This window comes from Pseudorasbora parva, chromosome 10 (assembly GCF_024679245.1).
Source record: "Pseudorasbora parva isolate DD20220531a chromosome 10, ASM2467924v1, whole genome shotgun sequence".
Taxonomy (NCBI): domain Eukaryota; kingdom Metazoa; phylum Chordata; class Actinopteri; order Cypriniformes; family Gobionidae; genus Pseudorasbora; species Pseudorasbora parva.
The window spans coordinates 1,615,417-1,638,019 of NC_090181.1; the positions used below are offsets into that span (position 1 = coordinate 1,615,417).

General features: G+C 41.2%; 1 protein-coding gene across 2 annotated transcripts in view; it reads left to right on the forward strand.

Annotated features, from left to right (window-relative positions):
* Positions 1-22,603, forward strand: part of eif2ak4 (eukaryotic translation initiation factor 2 alpha kinase 4) — a 118,074-nt gene that overhangs the window by 28,764 nt on the left and 66,707 nt on the right. For both annotated transcript variants that reach the window (XM_067454844.1, XM_067454845.1), the window contains exons 22-31: positions 226-301; positions 5,030-5,151; positions 5,239-5,288; positions 7,158-7,326; positions 7,636-7,752; positions 9,249-9,314; positions 13,865-14,038; positions 14,370-14,504; positions 17,948-18,055; positions 18,176-18,304. In XM_067454844.1, the coding sequence (XP_067310945.1) occupies positions 226-301; positions 5,030-5,151; positions 5,239-5,288; positions 7,158-7,326; positions 7,636-7,752; positions 9,249-9,314; positions 13,865-14,038; positions 14,370-14,504; positions 17,948-18,055; positions 18,176-18,304 (1,146 nt within the window). The remainder of the gene's footprint in view (positions 1-225; positions 302-5,029; positions 5,152-5,238; positions 5,289-7,157; positions 7,327-7,635; positions 7,753-9,248; positions 9,315-13,864; positions 14,039-14,369; positions 14,505-17,947; positions 18,056-18,175; positions 18,305-22,603) is intronic.

Genomic DNA, 22,603 nt, shown 5'->3' on the forward strand with positions numbered 1-22,603 from the left:
AACGCCACGAGAATAGTTATTGTGCACAAAACTCTGATATAATAAACTCTGATATAATAAACTCTGATATAATCCGTTAAAGTGTTGAGGTTGTAGATGCAGACTTTGTCCTCACCAGCAGGCGGCGCTGTGCTGTCATTCATCAGTCCGTGTCTGGATAATCATCATTCTGTGTGTGTGTGTGTGTGTGTGTGTGTGTGTGTGTGTGTGTGTGTGTGTGTGCAGGGCAGTTTTCACTTCAGCACTGCTAAACTCCAGCAGTACGTGTATGAGACCGTCACTAGGATATTCAGACGTCATGGTGAGTGTTACACGCGCACACACACACACACACACACACACACACACACACACACACACACACACACACACTGCCCCTAAACCTACCCATCACAGGAAACATTCTGCATTTTTCCTTTCTCATAAAAACTCCTCCTGTGTGATTTATAAGCCTTTTGTAAAGTGGGGCCATGGGTAATGTCCTCATATTTCACCCTCTCCTGTAATACCTGTGTCATACCCATGGCATTACACACACTTGTGTCCTCATATGTCACAAAAACATGCCCACACACACACATACACACACACACACACACACACACACACACACACACACACACGGTCCCCTTTCTCTGCCTTCAGACTGATCCCTAAACTCTGCTATATATTATATTATATTATATTATATTATATTATATTATATTATATTATATTATATTATATTATATTATATTATATTATATTATATTATATTGTATTAATTATATTATATTATACATTTTCACAGCATCATTTATATCAGTCTATTTTTATAAATTTTATAACATATATATATATAATTATAATATATTACTTATATTATATTCATTATATAAAACATCATTTTACAAACAATTTTAATTTTTACAGCATTAAAACATCCCGGGGCCTATTGTAGTATTATTGTTATTATTATTATTAACTTTCACAATATTAAAATCATACAGACCTTTAATATAACATTATAAATTAATTATTTTAGTTTAGATTATATATTAGATTATAAATTAATTGTACAAGTATAATTCATTATAACAGTAAATTATATACATTTTATTATATTTATTATATTGTTACATTAATTATATTATATTATTTAAATTATATTTTTATATTAATTAATTATATTATAAAGTAATTGGACAAGTATTAATAATTTTAACAGTAAATTATATTATATGTATTATATTATATTAATTATATTTATTCTATTAAGTTATTATAATATATTCTAAATTAATTGAATAAGTATTATATAAGTATATGAATTAAATAATTTATATTGTTATTTTAGTTATATTATATTATAATTTAATTGTTGAAGTATTATTAATGTTACCAGTAGAGCACAGCCTCTTGTGTCTCGCTGCTTTCATAACCAGTTATGATGTGCTGATCATCGCTCATCTTAACCTCAGAGGTCAGAGTTCGTGGGTTTATTGTCCTGAAGCGCAGCTCACGTGACGCTCAGGGGTCAAAGGGCATGAAATGCAGCCGTGACGCACGCGTTTATGAGCTCAATAAATGTCAGAGGGAAACATGTCTGGTATTGTTTGTGTTTATGGTGGATTATAACGCTGGTGTACTGCGGCGCTGAAGGGAAGATATGTTCTCTAATATCCTGGGAAGACCAGCCGCATTTGCCGCATATTTTGTTTGTTTTTTCGGATTGCGTAACGATGTAAAGGCAGAAATGTGAGGTGGAAAAAGCTACTCTTAATGTGAACTCGTTAAACTGCAGTCAAACTCGCCTTTGGACTTATTTAAAGAGACAGTACACACTTTAAAGAAAGACACAAACCGTGTGGATCTCATTTAATGTGTTGACACACATTCACACTAAATCTAATAAATAAAACAAAACAACAACAGTTTTTAATTAAATATTTGGCTGGAAATTACATGAACCGGTCTTCTGAGTGAATCAAATGAATCGCTGAATCATTTTTTGTTTTCTAATGATCCAGTTTGCTAAACAGAATCATGTTAGTTAACCAACAACACTGGTAAAAGTTTGCAGAAGTGTAGTATTCGGCTACTACTCTACACAGTGTGGACTTCTGTGAACATTGAATAATGATTACCAAAATATGGACCTTTGGGAACATTATTGAGTAATGAATCAAATGAATCATTTGATGAGTCTTTTTGAACTGGTTCAATGAAACGAATTTTCTAGAATGTATTAAACTAAATAATTGTGTTAATTAACCAACAACACTGGTAACAGTTTGCAAAAGTACAGTATTTGGCTACAATGCTACAAAATATGACTTGATCTGATGAATCAAATGAATCGATGAATCGCTTTTTTTCCTGAATTATCCAATTGGCTAAATTGAATCACTTTGTTGGTTAACCAACATACAACATCGTTAAATTAAGTTTGCATAGTTGGCTACTACCGTACAAAATATGGACTTCTGGACACACTATTGAATAATGAATCAAATGAATCATTTGAGTGTTTTGAACTGGTTCATTAAAATGTACTTTCTGAATGATACAATTTGCTAAACTAAATCCTGTGGTTAGTTAATTAAAAACACTGTAGCTTAGTAGCCAAATACTTTTGCAAAAAAATGCACCAATATATGGACTTATGGGAACACTTTTGAGTAATGAATCAAATGAGTCATTGGATGAGAATCATTAACAGTCTTTTGAACTGTTCACTGAAATGAATTGTCTGAAAGATCCGATGTGCTAAACTGAATCATGTTGGTAGTGACTGAACAACACTGGTAACGTTTGGCTGGTTACAGTATTCGGCTACTACACTACAAAATATGTCTTATGGGAACACTATTGAATAATGAATAATATGAGTCATTTCATGAGTCTTTTAAACTGGTTCATTGAAATGAATTATCTGAAAGATCCAATGTGCTAAACTGAATCATGTTGGTAGTGACTCAACAACACTGGTAACGTTTGGCTGGGTACAGTATTCGGCTACTACACTACGAAGTTCATTATCAGTGGGTGCGTTTACATGCACACCATTAAACTGATAACTCAAAAAATCAGCTTATTGAAATAACCAGTTTTCCCCGTTTACACGCAAACCAGTAAACTGACAATGCAAGTAAACCGAGTTTACATGACTTTATTAACAAACCGGGTTATTTCCTTGTAGTGACGTCAAAAATAATAATGTCCGTATCAGACTCTGAGTTCTTCAAATGTTCCGTCAGTTGTGATGTTAAAGCGTGTCAGCGGGAGATTCACGGCTCATATTATCCCTCATGCAGCGTTCTGACTGAACCTCTTCTACAGTCTGAGATGAGAACACATCTTTACAATGTTCTGGGTCTTAAGAGTCTGCGTTTGTCATATATGTCCTTATTTCATGCAAAACGCTCGCTCGCTCGCTCTGGATGCGTTTAAATCTGCTCTAAATGTGCGTTTTTGGCCCCATTCACACCGCAAGTCTTAATGCTCAATTCAGATTTTTTGCTCAGATCTGATTTTTTGTTCGGCTGTTCACATTACCTTTTAAAATGTGGCCTATATCTGATTCCAGTGTGAACTGTTTGAGGTTTCAAACTAACCCGTGTGTGCAGAAGAACAATATCATCAGACGCGGCGCGCTGCTGCACTAAAGCTCGGGAGGTTATAGAGGAAGTAAGCAAAAATGTTTGTGTAATGGAAGCCATAACATTAATGAGCATGTGCTGAAGAGGAGAAGAATGAAAAGAAAGAGAGCAAAATTGGTTATTTTGGCCTTTTTTCACATTCCTTTGGCACTGAAGCCACGTTTTTCTGTGTCCCTGTTCTTCCATTTCGTGCGCTATTTTTTTTCAAACGGAGCGGTTACAGTAGGATCCTGCTAGCGTAGCTTTAACTGAAGTATCTCCCCATATACTAATCAGGTCTAACACCTCACTCTCCCTCCACTGACTCGCTCCATCGCTGTTCTCCATATCTAGTCAAGTTTTTAATGTTATTGTCTGTGTCTGTTGTGTCTAGGGCTAACTCGTTGGTGCATAATTGTGACAAATGTCGACATAGATTGACGTAAAAGTCACATCAAATCCGCCTCGGTTGTTCACACTGCAGCCACTTTGGAAAAAATCCGATCTGGGCTAGTGTTCACACTACCTCTGAAGAAGTCTGACCTGGTCACTTGACCCCAAAAAAATCAGATTTGGCCCACTTTTGCCTGCAGTGTGAACGGGGCCTTAGTCCCCTATCACACAAGCGCTCTTCAATAAGCCGACAGAAAGCAGGTTTATGCGTTTACATGCCGCGCAAAATCAGGGTAAGAGGCTAAAAACTCCCTGAGTCGACCGGTTTATGCTCACGTCGTTTATGAGCTTACTCCGAACGGGTTACCGCGGTTTCATGACCATGATCATTGTCGGCTTATTAGGAATAATCGGCTTAAAGGGATAGTTCACTTTAAAATGATAACTCTGTCATCCTTTACTCATCCTCAAGTTGTTTCAAACCTGTGTGAGTTTCTTTCTTCAGCTGAACACGAGGGAAGATATTCTGAAGAATGTCAGTAACCAAACAGTTAACCGGAGCCATTGACTGCTATAGTAGGAAAGAAAGATACTGTGGCAGTCAATGGCTCCAGTTAACTGATTGGTTACTGACATTCTTCAGAATATCTTCCCTCGTGTTCAGCTGAAGAAAGAAACTCACACAGGTTTGAAACAACTTGAGGATGAGTAAAGGATGACAGAGTTTTCATTTTAAAGTGAACTATCCCTTTAAGAACGTGCATGTAAACGCACCCATTGATAAACGAATCAGATGAATCATTTGGTGAGTCTTTTGAACTGTTCATTGAAATGAATTGTCTGAAAGATCCGATGTATTAAACTGAATCATGTTGGTAGTGACTCAAAAACACTGGTAACGTTTGGCTTCGGTTACAGTATTTGGCTACTACACTACAAAGTTCATTATCATTGAGTAATGACTCAAATGAATCATTTGAAGAGTCGTTTGATTGTGTTCATCGATCTGTCCTCAGGTGCGGTGCGGCTGCAGACGCCGCTGCTCTTGCCCAGGAACAGACGTCTGTATGACGGGTGTGAGACGGCCTGCTTTATGGACCACAGTGGCATGCTGGTGTCTCTGCCGTATGACCTGAGAGTGAGCATCAGGCCTGACAAACCAATGCACAATATGGCAGTAATATGCATAAAAATGCTTCATTAATGTTTTTCTCTCTCTCGTCAGCTGGCGTTTGCTAGATTTGTGGCCAGAAACAACATTTCCCATCTCAAAAGGTGAATAACCATCCAACACTTAACAGAGGAACTCAGTAGCTATGATATTTTGATCTTTTTCTTTTTAGAAAAGCTTTTAACTGTTATGTGTTGTTGGTTGATTGTTTGTATTATTCTATATTTTTTACTTGTTATTCATTTGTTAGTTATTTTTTCCCTTTTCCATTGTTGCACTTTGAGATTCTTCGGAATGAAAAGTGCAGTATAAAGACAATCTATTATTATTATTATTGTTAGATAGTTAGATAGATCATTACTCCAGTCTTCAGTGTCCCATGATCCTTCACTAATCATTCTCAGATCTGATCTGATCATCAACACATTCAGCTTTGAGCACAGGAATAAATTACACTTCACTACACACTGATCAGGCATAACATTATCTGACATTATGAACATAATATTGTGTTGGTCAACCGTCGAGGCATGGACTGTTATGTGGTATCTGGCACCAAGATGTTAGCAGCAGATCCTTTAAGTCCTGTAAGTTGTGAGGTGGATCGGTCTTGTTTGTTCAGCTCATCCCACAGATGCTCGATTGGATTGAGATCTGGGGAATCTGGAGGCCGAGTCGACGCCTCAAACTGGTCGTTGTGCTCCTCAAACCATTCCTGAAGCATTTGTGCTTTGTGTCAGGAGCATTATCCTGCTGGAAGAGCCACAGCCACCAGAATACCGTTTCCATCAAAGGCTGAACATGGTCTCAGCAATGCTTAGGTAGGTGGAGCGTGTCAAAGTAACATCCACATGGATGGAGGACCCAAGGTTTCCCAGCAGAACATTGGCCAAAGCATCACACTGCCTCCGCCGGCTCGCCTTCTTCCCATAGTGCATCCTGGGGCCATGTGTTCCCCAGGTAAGCCACACACACACACACACACCCGGCCATCCACGTGATGTAAAAGAACACGTGTTTCCTCAGACCAGGCCACCTTCTTCCATTGCTCCGTGGTCCAGTTCTGATGCTCACGTGCCACTGTTGGTGCTTTCGGCGGGGTCAGGGGTCAGAGGTCACCCTGACTGGTCCATACGCCTCAAACTGAGATGCTCTGTGTATTCTGACAGCTTTCTATCAGAACCAGCATTAACTTCTGGAGCAGTTTGAGCTCCAGTAGCTCGTCTGTTTGATCGGACCCCACGGGCCAGCCTTCGCTCCCCACGGTCATCAATGAGCCTTGGCCGCCCATGACCCTGTGGCCGGTTCTCCACTGGTCCTTCCTTGGAGCACTTTTGATAGATACTGACCACTGCAGACCGGGAACAGCCCACAAGAGCTGCAGTTTTGGAGATGCTCTGACCCAGTCATCTAGCCGTCACAATCTGGCCAAACTCGCTCAAATCCTTACGCTTGCCCATTTCTCCTGCTTCACACACATCAACTCTGAGGACAAAATGTTCACTTGCTGCCTAATATATCCCACCCACTAACAGGAGCCGTGAGGAAGAGATCAGCAGTGTTATTCACCGGTCATAATGTTATGCCGGATCGGTGTATATTCACTGTTTACAGTATTTTTGATCAAATAAACGAAGCCTTGCTGAGCAGAAGAGACTCTTCAATCAATCAGCTTTATTTCTATCGCTCTTCTCCAGCGCCGATTGTGTCAGAGCAGCTTCAGTGTTAAACAGGACAATACTGCAGCAGAATTAGATTTGGCTGTACAGTCGTTCTGGAGTAAACAGTGATGTTATCAGCTTATTTTAATTTATCATAGAGAGACAATGTTGGCAGATCAGTATTATAGTTTATAGAATTAAATAAGACCTCATTCATTATATTTGTATATTTAGACTCTTGACCGCTGGTGAAGGTTTCGGCTGGAGGTAATAGTACAGTGATGATATGATGCTGGTGTGTGTGTCTCTCAGGTACAGTATTGAGCGTGTGTATAGGCCGAGGAAGCTGGACCGGGCTCATCCCAGAGAGCTGCTGGAGTGTGCGTTTGATATCATTATTCCCATCAGCAATAGTCTGATGCCGGACGCAGAGGCCATTTATGCCGTCTCTGAGGTCATACAGGAGTTCAGCGCGCTTCAGGTACAGCTTACACACTTCTGTGGGTCATTTCTAAGCCCAATTTGATGTGCGATTAAAGGGTTAGTTCAGCCAGAAATGAAATGTCTGTCATTAACTCCTCTCCCTAATGTCGCTTCACACCCGTAAGACCTCCGCTCATCTTCACACACAGTTTAAGATATTTTATATTTAGTCCGAGAGCGTATGCAAGTGTATGCACACTATACTGTCCATGTCCAGAAAGGGAATAAAAACATCATGAGCAGTGTTTCTCGTGTGTGTGTGTGTGTGTGTGTGTGTGTGTGTGTGTGTCTCTCTCTCTGGTTTCAGGACAGGAACTACACCATCCACCTGAACCACACGAGTCTGCTGAAGGCCATTCTGCTTCACAGTGGCGTTCCTGAGGACAAACTCACTCAGGCCTCCAACATACTGTGTGACGCCATGGTGAGACACACACACACACACACACTCTCACTCACTCTCTCTCTCACACACACACACACACACACACACACACACACACACACACACACACACACACACACACACACACACACACACACTCACACACTCTCACTTTCTCTCTCTCTCACACAAACACTCACTCTCACACACAAACACACACACACACTCTCACTCACTCACTCTCTCACACACACACACACACACACACACACACACACACTCACACACTCTCACTTTCTCTCTCTCTCACACAAACACTCACTCTCACACACAAACACACACACACACTCTCACTCACTCACTCTCACACACAAACACACACACACACACTCTCACTCACTCACTCTCTCACACACACACACACACACACACACACACACACACACACACACACACACACACACACACACACACACACTCACACACTCTCACTTTCTCTCTCTCTCACACAAACACTCACTCTCACACACAAACACACACACACAAACACACACACACGCACACACATACATTTGTTTTTGTGAATTGTGGGGACTCTCCATAGGCGTAATGGTTTTTATACTGTACAAACCGTATTTTCTATCCCCTTACACTGACCCTAAACCTACCCAACACACACACACACACACACACACACACACACACACACACACACACACACACACAAACAAACACAGTCTCTCTCTCTCTCTTTCACACACACACGCACACACACACACACACACACACACATACACACACACGCGACAGCAGTGTTTCCCACAGGATTCTGGCCTCTGGGTTAATCCAGTGAACTCCGAGAGCAAAGTGAACGCACTAAAACCTCCATTATGGATGATGTACCTTGACTCTATTCCTCTGAAACTGCATTGATTTGGACCTTCAGCCGTTGGTTCCCATTGAAGTCCATTATGAGGAGAAAAATCCTGGAATGTTTTCCTCAAAAAACTTCATTTCTCTCCGACTGAAGAAAGAATGACATGATCATCTGGGATCTGGGAAAATGATCAGAGTTTCATTCTGAAGGGAACTGATCCTTTTAAGCCTTTTGCTTTTATTTTGGTGAGAAAACGTCAGTTTGTGTGAAACTTTAGAGACACTGAACGTTTGAGTAATTAATGGGAAACGCTGTAAACGAATCACCTGTGAAAGATCCTCATGAAGCCGAATTTGTTTATATATAGAAGGAAGCGGGAGAGGATGGAATATGATCATGCTTTAAAAGCAGAGCTGTGTGGACAGAACCGAAATGATGACGTGTGTGTTATTGCTCTGCGTCGTGTGTGTGTGTGTGTGTGTGTGTGTGTGTGTGTGTGTGTGTGTGTGTGCGTGTCTTATTCCTACAGGTTCAGCGGGTTCACATGAGTTATGTAACCTGCAGTATATTTCTCTCTCTCTCTCTCTCTCTCTCTCTCTCTCTCTCTCTCTCTCTCTCTCTCTCTCTCTCTCTCTCTCTCTCTCTCCTCCACACACAGAGTGAAAAACTGACTAAGCGTGAAGTGGAAGCCAAATTCTGTAACCTGTCCTTGTCCAGCAACAGCGTAAGTCACGTGACTCTCTGAAGGCTCACAGAGGCAAACGCTCATCCATTAATGCAAAATGATGTTTACTTCAACTAACCTATAGCTAGGAACCACCTAGCAACACCATAGAATACCCTAGCAACACCCTAGCAACCACCTAGAATATCCAAGCAACCGCAGAACTAGTGCTGGGCAGTATGACCAAATATTTATATCACAGTATTTTTCTAAAATATATCGGTTTTGCGGTTTATGACAGTTTTTTCCCCTATGCGTGACCGGGTGTTATCCACATTTTCTACTGATTTAGAGAGGAAATACTGCAGTAGATTGACTAGAAGGTCCTATTTTACTGTCATGATGAGTGAATATTGTAGAAAAATGTCACACTAGAGTTAATACAGAGTTTGCAAAACCCCACAAAATGAAACTGTGGGGAGAAAACCAATAAAACCAAAAATAGATTAAAATATGATGGAGAGAAAAAAACAGTTGAGGGCACCATAAGGATTTTAAAAATCTAACCCTATATAACAACAAACGGCCAAAACGACGGAGAAACGCAGAAGAACATTTAAAAGGTCTAATGATATCTTAAATACATTTAAGAGCACTACAGTCTCCGGACAAACGACACACGTTGTTTTTCAGACGTACAATTTTATCAGTGTCCTTTGAGTACATTTAATTTGAAGACGTGATGAAATGTGTGCGCATACACACTGCTAGTTCATGTTTAGAGGACTGGAGTATATGAAATAGGTCCATAAAAAACTCAAACACACTCGCTCCGCTCTGAATCTGATCTGTATGACCCATGTGGTGAGCGTTGTTAATCTCATCGTGGCTCTCCGCACAGAAATCGCTCTCATGCGGGCGCTGCGTGAAGTTTGAATTCTCTGCAGATATCAAGGGCTGAATCCGAAATCGTCCCCTAGACCCTCAAACAGGGCATTATTTTAGGGGACAGCCATTTGTAGTGGTGTCCGAAACCACAGTGGACGTTATTGAGTGCACTCATTCAGTCTCACATTGCACTGCAATAACGAGTGTACATATCCACACACAACGGCTGTCCGACTTCACACACTCGTTTTCATTCACTCCTTCAAGTGAACAATATAAGTGGATAACGTAGGAAATAATGTATGATGGCGAATTAATAGTCACACTGCGCCGCGTTCCGAGCGTTGTTTAAGCGACATGCCTGGTTTAGACTACAAGATATTTTTGTCTGTTACGATAGTCACTAGCCCCGTTTCCACCGCAGGAACTTTACCCAGGAACTGTGGGTGTCCTCGGTGTGTTTAGACCGCAGGAACCAGGGTCTAAATGAAGTTCCGGGTAAATATTTCCCCCTCCAAACGGCCCTGCTCGCGAGGTAGTACTTTTTCAAAGTTCAGGAACTTTCGAGGGCGGGACTTGGGCGCTGAGCATGCTGATTGGTTTAGCTCACGCAGGCTTTTATTTCAACCGGCATTTTTAAAAGTCTTTTGCGAGGTTCGTTCTGCGTTCGGTAAATATCAGTCTTGCTCTCTGTCTGATGGTACGCGTTCGTCTCAGCCAACTCACATTCAGTGTCTGTAATAGCTGATAATAATATACATTGTCATTTTAAATCTAGCTTTACAAGCTTTCTGAATATGCTGCTGAATCTGCATATTAGTGCTCTTTTCTGTCGTTGTTAATTTCATCTTTAGTAAACCGATACATAACCAGCAAAAGCAGCACAGCTTGAATCTCTTCCGTACTCGTTACTAATTTTTTTTCACCATGTAAACGACCTGACCGATTACTATAAGTGTGCGTCCTTACATGACGTGACAGCGCGCGCCGCGCTCATGTTGACAAGAGAGGAAAGCTCATTTTTCTGAGGGGTAAACTTTTTATTTGGTAAGTTATGAAGATAATGTTGGAGTAAAGACACAGCGTATATTGCCCCGGGCAGTTTTTACTTTAACTGCGCCTGACAGAAGAATTTTCTGAGATGATTATTACACTTTACAACAAATAAATAGCTTATTATTTAATATTGTATTAGTCCTGGTGGCCGGTAAGAGTTGCTATGGCTACAGTTAACACATTCAGCTGCTGGAGAAAACAGCGGCGACATTTTTGATGCGGCAGACAAACTGCATGTGACAAAATGATTGCGATTGAAAGTCATCACATGTAAATGTAACCCCTTCTGACTCGAACCCGGGTCCGCCGGCATGAGAGTCGGACGCTCTAACAAGGAGGCTAAAGGCCACAACCTCTAACGTCAGTCGTTAGAGCTTCTCTTGAGGTCAGAGGAGTGAGGTTTACTCTCACAGTAACTTCTACTAGCTGGCCTCTGTTACATAAACACCAGATCGGTTTAGATAACGTCTCATGTAAACAGTCCACTAAATCTTTCAATCGATGCACACAAAAATGATTACTGTCCGTCTCTGACTTGGAGGAGCAGTTGTGCGCAGTCCTACATCACCAGACTAATCTGCCTAATCTTCTCGGAACTTTAGATCGCGGTGGAAACGCAGACAGCTGCAGGTCTGGGGGGGAGAAAAGTTCCTGTAAAAAAGTTCCTGGTACAAATTGTTCCGGGTAATTTTGGTGGAAACGGGGCTACTGTGTCAGATTAGGCGATTTTTCTCCTAAAATCTTGTCGTGTCCTGGACTAGAAACATGTCAGACTACATGTTGCTACTCGACCAATCATCTTGGGGGGCCCCGTCGAGAGTGCATTATTGTACTATGTTGCGTTTTCATTGGTCAGTCGTTGAAGCCTATTTCTGATTGGTTGTTGCCGTTTCGACGGCGTTTATGCCAAGAGCAAAGAGAACGAAACCGTAAAGAAGAGTATTTCTCTTCTTGCGAGCGCACAGAAGACAGTCGGTGCACATACACGCTTAGTTGAAGCGAAGAGGAGAGATTCGCGATTGCACTGGACACGTTTTAAGTGCAGGCATATTCTCTGAGTGAGCCCAGAGAAAATTCTAACAAGAGCAGCGTATCTGAGAGCGCACGCAGAGTTCTCGCACACGAGCAGGGAAATAACGCCATACAATGGGGCCAATTTTATGATCTTGCCTAGGGTCCCACAACCTCACGGGCCGGCACTGGATGCCATCGACTTTCAGAAACAAGAGCGTAAACAAACGATGTCTGAAGCAGCGTGTTTTGGCTGTTTTATGTTTAGAAAAGCGCAAAAATAGAAATAAAACCCAACAGAGAACCTGTTCCTGGCTTCCTGGAAGAGGACATTATGGGCTGTCAATCATTCCAAAGAGAACTTGAGGTGAAATATTGTTCTTTTTATATTAAATATCTAGTTATTAGCCAGAAGTTAAAGCTTGCCACCACAACATATTTGTAAAACATCTTTTAAGCTTAGATTCCAGTAACGTTACTCGCCGGGTTCCTGAAGGGCTTCGGCTCTCGTTCGCCAGCGTGTTTCTTATTTGGTCGTGGTAGTCCGTCGATGACACACCGTACAGGCAGGAGTACTGTTGCCACAACTCCACGAACCTTTCCTCCGTTTTATAATTCCACCTAAAGTTAGCCGCTCCGTCATCTCTCATGCGTTTCGCCGTGTTTCAAAGCTGTGTACGAAAACTGTCTGTGCTCCGATTGGTCAGCGTCACACGTGACAGAACCCGTCATGAAGGACCGCAAAAAAAATTAAACATGCTAGTCTTTCTGTGATAAGCGACATATATACCGGTTTTGCGGCATCATCAAAATTCATATCATAACAAAAATAAATACCGGTATTCAGTATGAACCGATATACCGCCCAGCACTACACAGAACATCTTATTAACCATGTAGAAGCCACTCAGAACTGCATAGCAACCACCCCAAGTACCCTAGCAACCACATAGCAACACCCTAGCAACTACCCGAGTATCCTAGCATCTGCATAAAACCACCCTAGCAACCAACCAAGTACCCTAGCCATACTTCAAGTATGCATTAAAAATATATTCATACATTGTCTTTTCATAAATATTCACAAGTGCATTTTAATATTCACAGATTTCTTGTTACGCTATGATATTATATATTTATGACAATTATTCATGAGATCATAAAATACATTGTAAGGTGCATAACAAGGCATAATTAATTATTTTATTTTATATCTGCCTCAATCATGCATTTTGTGCTGGAGATTAACTGTCATACAAACAATTGTGTTTAATGATTTAATTCTGTATTGTATATAATATAATAATAAAACTGTTATAATATAGGCCCATATGATTTAGTTCACGGCTGTGAAAATTTAATAATTTAATAATTTTCTACATTGCTTATGATTTATTTAAATGTAATGTACTATGATGTCATATAATATAATAATGTCATAAGTCATGTAATATGATATGATATACTGTAATATAATATTATTCCGACATGGACTCTTGCACAGGCTCGACATGGGCCCCGAGTTTTGTCACTGCAAGCACCACTCACATTTTCTTCATGAAATGTACATTCTAGTTATTATCATTAATAATAATAATAATGAGAAGACTTGATGTGTTATGGAGCTCAAATAAAGCTGCAAACGTCTCTGTCAGTTGCAGACGCTGTATAAGTTCATCGAGCAGAAGGGCAGTTTGCAGGAGCTTCTTCCTCTCTTTAACGCGCTCACCAAACAGAAGAGCTCAGCCGTCGCTCAGATGGCCAAACAAGGCCAGAAGGATCTGGAGGAGGTCATCAGCCTCCTGAAGAAACTGGCTGTTAAACTGCAGGTGTGACGCTCTCGGCTGATTGGACATGAGTGTGATGCTCTTCTTACTCAGTATTTTTGTCTTGTTTCTAGTCCAAACATCTAAAACTTCTTACAACAAGAAGTGTTTACTAGACAAGCAAAAATTATTGTCTTGTTTTGGGAAAAATAACTCAAAATGAAGAGAGTTTTTGCTTAAAATAAGATAAATAATCTGCCAATGGAGTGAGAAAAATATTCGAACAGAAAACAAGATTATTTTTAGATGTTTGGACTAGAAACAAGACAAAAATACTGAGTAAGAAGAGTATTTTTGCAGTGTTCATCTTCTCCTCTTCATCTGAATGTTGTAGGTGGTGGTCAATCTGGGTCTGGTCTATAAGGTCCAGCATCACTGTGGCGTCATTTTCCAGTTTGTGGCGTTCATCAGGAAACGGAAGCGCACCGTCCCTGATATCCTGGCTGCGGGCGGACGCTACGATCACCTGGTAACACAAGTCAACTATGTGCTAGAAAACACTTTAATAGGGGTGTCAACAATAATCGATTCGGCGATGCATCGCGATGCGGGGCATGAACGATTCAGCATCCATGCGGCAAAGTGCCATAATCGATTATGTCACTGTTTATTTTCTGGCGGACGATAAAGTTGTGAAGTTTCAAATACTTCCGGTTCCAGGAGAATAACAACAACAACAAGGAAGATGGCTGAGGCGGAGGGAGATGACCGCGATAGACGGGTTATTAAAAACGCGCTAACGACCCGAGGTGTGTAGGATTGTACGTATATATTTTTTGCACAATAATAAATTAATCTATAATGACGAAATATGGCGCAATTCACCTTTATTCCACAAGGTGGCGATGTCTGATACCCAATGATGAAGTGACGTTTCACTCATAGTTACCTCTGACAGAAAACGAAACAATAATAATAATCTGCAAAACTTGAAATGGCTCAGTGATTTACTTCAGAGAGCAAGAACTAAACACAATCATATGTTAGTGTCACTGTCTCTTGATGATGGATGTGCTCAAGAAGCTGTCAGTGATCAAAATATTGATTTTGAAGACATTGAAAATGAGTTGGAGAATATGCTGGAGATCGCGAATATGAGGCAGATGCTGAATATACTGGTAAACGAGCTCTGACGAGGACAGATGATGATGGGATTAAACATCTGCTCAAACTGAATCCTTCCAAGCTCCAAAAGGGAACGAAATAGGTTTTATTTTATTCTGTAGCTGTTACTCTAAAATCAGGAGTTTTATATATTATCACAACAGGTAGAGGTCTATCCATGTTAAATATAGATCTGGGTCGCTAACGACCTGAATATGTAAGAATGTTTGGTGAAACAGTCATGCATTTAAGGGTTAATTACATTTTATTTTATTTAAGAACTTTTATGTCAAAGATACAGGAGACACATAGCAGCCAATACAATCTGTTGTTTAATATCTGCTTGTATTGCCTCATGACTGATGAAGAATTTGCTTTGTGTGCAGTAGAATTTTGATGCATCACAATGCATCGTAGAATCGAATTGAATCGAATCGTTACCTGGTGAATCGTAATCGAATCGAATCGTGAAGGCAGTGCCAATGCACACCCCTACACTTTAATAATAACGTTATACACCGATTAGGTGAATAACACTGCTGATCTCTTCATCACGGCTCCTGTTAGTGGGTGGGATATATTAGGCAGCAAGTGAACATTTAGTCCTCAGAGTTGATGTGTGTGAAGCAGGAGAAATGGGCAAGCGTAAGGATTTGAGCGAGTTTGGCCAGATTGTGACGGCTAGACGACTGGGTCAGAGCATCTCCAAAACTGCAGCTCTTGTGGGCTGTTCCCGGTCTGCAGTGGTCAGTATCTATCAAAAGTGCTCCAAGGAAGGACCAGTGGAGAACCGGCCACAGGGTCATGGGCGGCCAAGGCTCATTGATGACCGTGGGGAGCGAAGGCTGGCCCGTGGGGTCCGATCAAACAGACGAGCTACTGGAGCTCAAACTGCTCCAGAAGTTAATGCTGGTTCTGATAGAAAGCTGTTAGAATACACAGAGCAGCTCAGTTTGAGGCGTATGGACCAGTCAGGGTGACCTCTGACCCCTGACCTCGCCGAAAGCACCAACAGTGGCACGTGAGCATCAGAACTGGACCACGGAGCAATGGAAGAAGGTGGCCTGGTCTGAGGAAACACGTGTTCTTTTACATCACGTGGATGGCCGGGTGTGTCTGTGTGTGTGTGTGTGTGTGTGTGTGGCTTACCTGAGGAACACACGGCCCCAGGATGCACTATGGGAAGAAGGCGAGCCGGCGGAGGCAGTGTGATGCTTTGGCCAATGTTCTGCTGGGAAACCTTGGGTCCTCCATCCATGTGGATGTTTCTTTGACACGCTCCACCTACCTAAGCATTGCTGAGACCATGTTCAGCCTTTGATGGAAATGGTATTCTGGTGGCTGTGGCTCTTCCAGCAGGATAATGCTCCTGACACAAAGCACAAATGCTTCAGGAATGGTTTGAGGAGCACAACGACCAGTTTGAGGCGTCGACTCGGCCTCCAGATTCCCCAGATCTCAATCCAATCGAGCATCTGTGGGATGAGCTGAACAAACAAGACCGATCCATGGAGGCCCCACCTCTCAACTTACAGGACTTAAAGGATCTGCTGCTAACATCTTAGTGCCAGATACCACAGCACACCTTTAGGGGTCTAGTGGAGTCCATGCCACGATGGGTCGGAGGAACAACGCAATATTAGGACAATTATAGTCATAACGTTATGCCTGATCGGTTTATATCGGCCAGTATTAAAACGTTCTCTATGGTAAAGCACTGAGGCATTATAAGCCGCGTTTCCACCGAAATTACCCGGAAGAATTTGTACCAGGAACTTTTTTTCCACTAGACCTGCTTCTGTCTGCGTTTCCACCTCGGTCTAAAGTACGGTGAAGATTAGGCAGATCAGTCCGGTGATGTTGGACTGCTCTTCCAGTCAGCGATGGATAGAAATCATTTTTGCGTGACAAATGTCTGCAACAATAACGAGTATTATGGAGGAGATTCAAGCTGTGCTGCCTTCTGTGGTTATGTTTTGGTTTTTGAAGGGGTAATTAATAAAAAGGCGGAAAAGAGCGCTGATACAAGCGTATTCTGAAAGCTTGTAAAGACTTGCAAGATATTTACTGAACACAGAACGAACCTCGACTTTTAAAGGGGTATTTCAAATAAAATGCTGTGTGAGCTAAACCAATCAGCATGCTCAGCGCCCAAGTCCCGCCCTCGAAAGTTCCTGAACTCTGAAAAAGTGCTACCTCGCGAGCAGGGCCGTTTGGAGGGGGAAATATTTACCCGGAACTTCATCTAGACCCTGCGGTGGAAACACACCGAGTACCAGCCCAAAGTTCCTGCGGTGGAAACGCGGCTATAGACATAACTCGTGACTCGACTCGTCGAGACTGTTCTCCAAGATGGCTGCCGTCTGTAAACGCGTAATGTTCTGTCTTTATAAAGTATCTTCTTATTAAACTGTTTGTACTCTTATAAAGTTCTCAGTGCTTTGGTTTGCCTGTAGGGACCCTCATTATGCTGCCGTGTTAGTGTGAGGCTATGTTGAGCTGTTAGTGGTATTAACTAGCGGTTTAATTTCACTGACCCTGTGCCCCGTAGACAAGCGCTATAAGCTAATCTGTGTTTAGAGATAAAACTCTTTACATTCGATTTCATGAAAACGCATCCCAGAGAACGATCTACTCGCTGACCATCTGTTAGTTACCCCGAGGGGCATTTCTCACCGCAGTTGTCCTGTTTGACACTGTGATGCTGCTTTGAAACAATCGGCATTGTAAAAGCGCGATATAAATAAAGGTGATTGATTGATTGAATTCTTCATGCATTAAAGTGTGCATGTTTTTAATTCTCATCAGATCATGGAGTTTCACGGACCGACGGTTTCAGGTCCGGTTCCGTCCGCGGTCGGCGCCAGCATCGCTCTGGATAAGATTTGCTCTGCTGTGGCCAATATGGAAGAGCCTGTGAGTGTCACGCCGGTGCTATGCCAGACTTCAGGTGTGTCTGTGATTGGCTGGATTGGTTTGATCTCACTGTGTGTGTGTGTGTGTGTGTGTCTGTGTGTGTGTGTGTGTGTGTGTCAGCCTCCCGTGAGCTCCTGTGATGTTCTGGTGCTTCCTGTGGGTCATTCCTCCGTGAGCAGAGCCATTCACGTCGTTCAGAAACTCTGGGCGGCCGGAGTCTCGTCGGACATCGTCTATGACGTGTCACAGGTCAGTGTTCACACACTGATGAGCCAAAACATTATGACCACTCACAGGTGAAGTGAAAAATGTTTTTTGCAAGTGTTTTGGATGCAAGGGCCACTCTGATACACTGCAGAAGTGCTCTTCTTATTTAGTATTTGTTTCTTGTTTCCAGTCAAAATAGCGAAATATTCCTAAATCAAGATACATTTACTAGATAAGTAAAATGACATAAGATATTTTTTCTTGTTTTGTTGAAAATAGAATCAAAATGAAGTGAGTTTTTGCTAGGGCTGGGCAATAAAACGATAACGATAACAGTTCGATAAATTCTCGATATAATGCTTACGCGCTATGCGTAATGCTGCGCATGCGTATTGCAGACGAGCTTCTGCGTGCGGCACGCGCTGCTGTTTACAGTCAGTGACTGACCGGCTTGGAGGATCGGAGTGACGTGGAGCAATAAAAATGAGCGATAGTGAAGAAAACTCAGAGCCCACGACCAGCTCGGCGGACACAGATATCATTGACAAGTTAGTTCGCTCGACTTCAGTGGTTTGGAGATATTTTGGCGATCCCATCCGACATAAAACAGAGCAACGTGCGTGGACTGCTTATCATAGGTTCACGTTCACCACACGGAACTGAATTATTAAATTATCCTGCTTCTTCTAAGTTCTTCCAGATAACATTGAGCCCAACACAGGTAAATCTACATTAACTACATTCACACACCGGCTTATCACCTGCGGTGGGTGACTTACAACAGGCTAACGCTACCAAACTATAATCACTAAAACATCGGACTTATACATGATCGCTATCATAATTGTTTGTCTTTGGTGATGTATTAATGACTCGGCATCTCCTGCATCAAAAGAGAAATAATGTCATCTGATGTTTAAAATGAATAAAATAGACTAGACAGCCCTTACTGGAGATCCACAAACACCGAACTCTGCTCTCTCCCTCCTCTCGCGACCAGCCCACTGTCGGTGAGGTGTGTGTCGGTGAGGTGTGTGCGTGTGTGTGTGTGTGTGCGTGCGTGCGTGCGTGTGTGTGTGTGTGTGAGAGAGAGAGAGATGCACAGGGGACCTTTTATTTCAATTTTTTTGCCCGTTTGCGAAGTAATGATATTATTGATGTATAGTGTAGAGTAAAAAAAATGCTGACCACTATTAATATTTTAACAAAAAAATCTACCCTAGTTTTAATAAATTGTTCACCTGTTTGGGAAGTGTTTGTCATATTTCGACAATAAAGGATAGTTTAAAACCACAGTTAACTGTCACATTAATCGTAACACATTTATCGTGATATTTATCAATATTGACTGATATGGAAAATTATATCGTGATCTTTTTGGGGACATATCGCCCAGCCCTAGTTTTTGCTTAAAACAGGCAAAATGATCTGCCAATGGGGTGAGAAAAATAATCTTATTTCTGTTTGGGACGGAAACAAGAAACAAGATTTCATTCAATTGTTAGATATTTAGACTGAAAACAAGAAAAAAATACTACATAAGAAGAGCATTTTTTGCAGTGCAGACTCATATCGTGGCCACTATGATGTTATTGCGATGGCATTACTATCTTATCTATATTCAAGGCTAGTTCAAATTCGCAAAATGAACATCCTTGTTGTGTGAACATTTTCATCTGTTGTTTGGGGTACGCGGAAACCACCGGCACTTCCTGTAAATGGATCTGAAAGTACACTAGCCACGAACCAAATTTTTGTTAATTTTGATCCGGGCCGAGACTACCTCCTTACGTCAGACCAAATTCCGTCTGTTTGGTCCGGACTGTGGTCCGAGGGAGGCTTCACACCTGCCATTTTGATTTGGACCAAACAAGGTAGGTGTGAAAACGGCCTTATTCTGATGGATAAATAGGCCTATAAGGTAGTATGGATATTAAATAAAAATGTCTCAAACTAGTTTTTGTTACTACAGTAAAGTAACCACCGCATTGATTTAAAAAATATACAAAATAACATAAAGTGAAAATAGTGGCATTTTGGGGTTATGGAAACATTCAGAGATCAACATTATTTCAATATTTCTGTAACTATTTTTATTTTATTTTTGACAGCTAGCACTAAAAATACAGCCATGTAATTTTTGAGAAATCATCCAATAATCTGGTGACATTTATGACAATTCCATAGAGGCTTTCTTGTGGTTAATTAAAAAGGTTGCAAAGCGTTGTACATTAACTATTTTACGTTAAAAAAAATGAGTTCTTTCTTTTCAAGACGCATTCGTTGTACTGCTTTAATTTCAATGGATGTTTTCTCTGTAAAAAGGAAGACACGTAAGAAATCATAATCATGTAACTCACAATTTTCACCACTGATTATTTTTGCTTGCAATTAAAAAATACCGTATTTCCTCAAATAGAAGCCTGTAGTCAATTAAACGTCGGGCCTCTGATAGTGGCCGGGGGCGTGGTCAGCACGTGATGAAATAAAGGCCGGTCTCAAATCAAGTTCAAGTTCAAGTTCAAGAGTTTTATTTGTCACATACACAGTTATACAGAATACAACCGGCAGTGAAATGTAGACAGGTCCGCTCCATGGACAGCAAATAACAATTAACAAAAAAAGCACAATAAATTATAAAATAGGGATAGGATAAAATAGGAATAGGATAAGGTGCTATATATATATACATATGTAGAATTATGAATAAATCAAGTAAAGAAATAAGAGATGTGGAATAAAATAAATGAGATAAAGTAAACTGGAGACTGGATTAAAAATAAATCCGTGGATAACAGAAGTGCAGGAGTGTAATGTGCAGACAGCATTATAATGAGTAGTTACATGAACACAAGAATAAAGTGCAGTGCAATATCAGTATGTGAGTTTGTTAATACTGAAGTGAGGTGAAGTCACGTGTTGTTAAGTGACAGCGTTCAGGAGTCTGATGGCCTGTGGGAAGAAACTCCTCCTGAGTCTCTCAGTTTTGGCCATCAGGCTACGGAAGCGCTTACCAGAAGGCAGCCGGGTGAAGTGGGGGTTGGCCGGGTGATTAATGTCCTTGATGATTTTTGTAGCTCTGCCTCTGCATCGTTTGATGTAGATGTCCTGCAGAGACGGGAGAGCTGACCCTGAGATGCGCTCGGACAAGCGCACCACTCTTTGCAGGGCTTTGAGGTCGTAGCTGGTGCTGTTACCATACCACGCTGTGATGCACTGAGTCAGTAAACTTTCTATCGCCCCTGAATAGAAAGTTTTCAGGATAGCTGGTGAGACCCGGAATTTCCTATTTAAAATGGCACATGCATCCGTTATAGGGCTGGGATGACGTCAACGCAAAAAATACGCGTTGATTCATCAGACTCAAAATAAAGATGGTGGCGCCTGAGAGTAGTAGCAACCATAGATATACATAATAAAGTATATTATGTAATTAAGTATATTATTTATTATGTATATCTATGGTAGCAACACGAGTGGCTCCTCAGACTTTCAGAAGTGCTAGGCTTGCGGGCCGCACAGAGCAAGCGTGCGTTTTGTTGTCACTGCTACGTAAACAAATTTCTGCACACAGGAAGACAGATGTTTAAATTAAGTTACGGTACCGACATCCAGTTATGGTGTCCCGCCTTTGTTTTACTATTAAAGTCTGCCGCGTTTAAGTTACGGTGTGGCCTGTGTACTGTCATACATGTTTTCATTATGCAGAATATTCACTCAGCGCTGTCAGGCAGTCTGGGGCTGCCCACTGCACGAGTGTGTGTACTCGAATGCCGTGACAGCGTGAGCTCACGCATACAATCAGTAGTAACAGTTCGCAATTATATCCATATATCCTACCTTTTCTTGTAAACCCGATAAAATTCATGGCAATGAATGTCATCGGGGATGTTTAATCCACAAGCATTCTGAGAATTATTCCTACTTGTCGTTCACATCAATCTAAAAGTTGTCCTTTTAGGCTATAGGCGATTTTCATTCAAAGATGTAAAAGTAATTAAGCTATGTAGCCTATTGTATCATTTTTTTTACTAGATAAAAACATTAAAAACATATTGCAATAAATAATTTCTCTGTTTAGCCTATGAATGGGCAATCCGATCCAGTCAGCGCTGTCATTAGAGTGTGATAGCCAAACTTAACCCTTGATTAACCAGCGGCACTATTTGCTATTTATCTTATTCCAATCCCATGCATTTTTACATGATTTGTTCTATTTGTTATATCTTTGCATGCAAATGTTTACTCATAATCTTATCTTGTTCATATAATTCAGTGTCACCTATCAACCTGTAAGTTTTGCTGGACAGCAATGAAGATACTCTTTACAAGATGTATTGT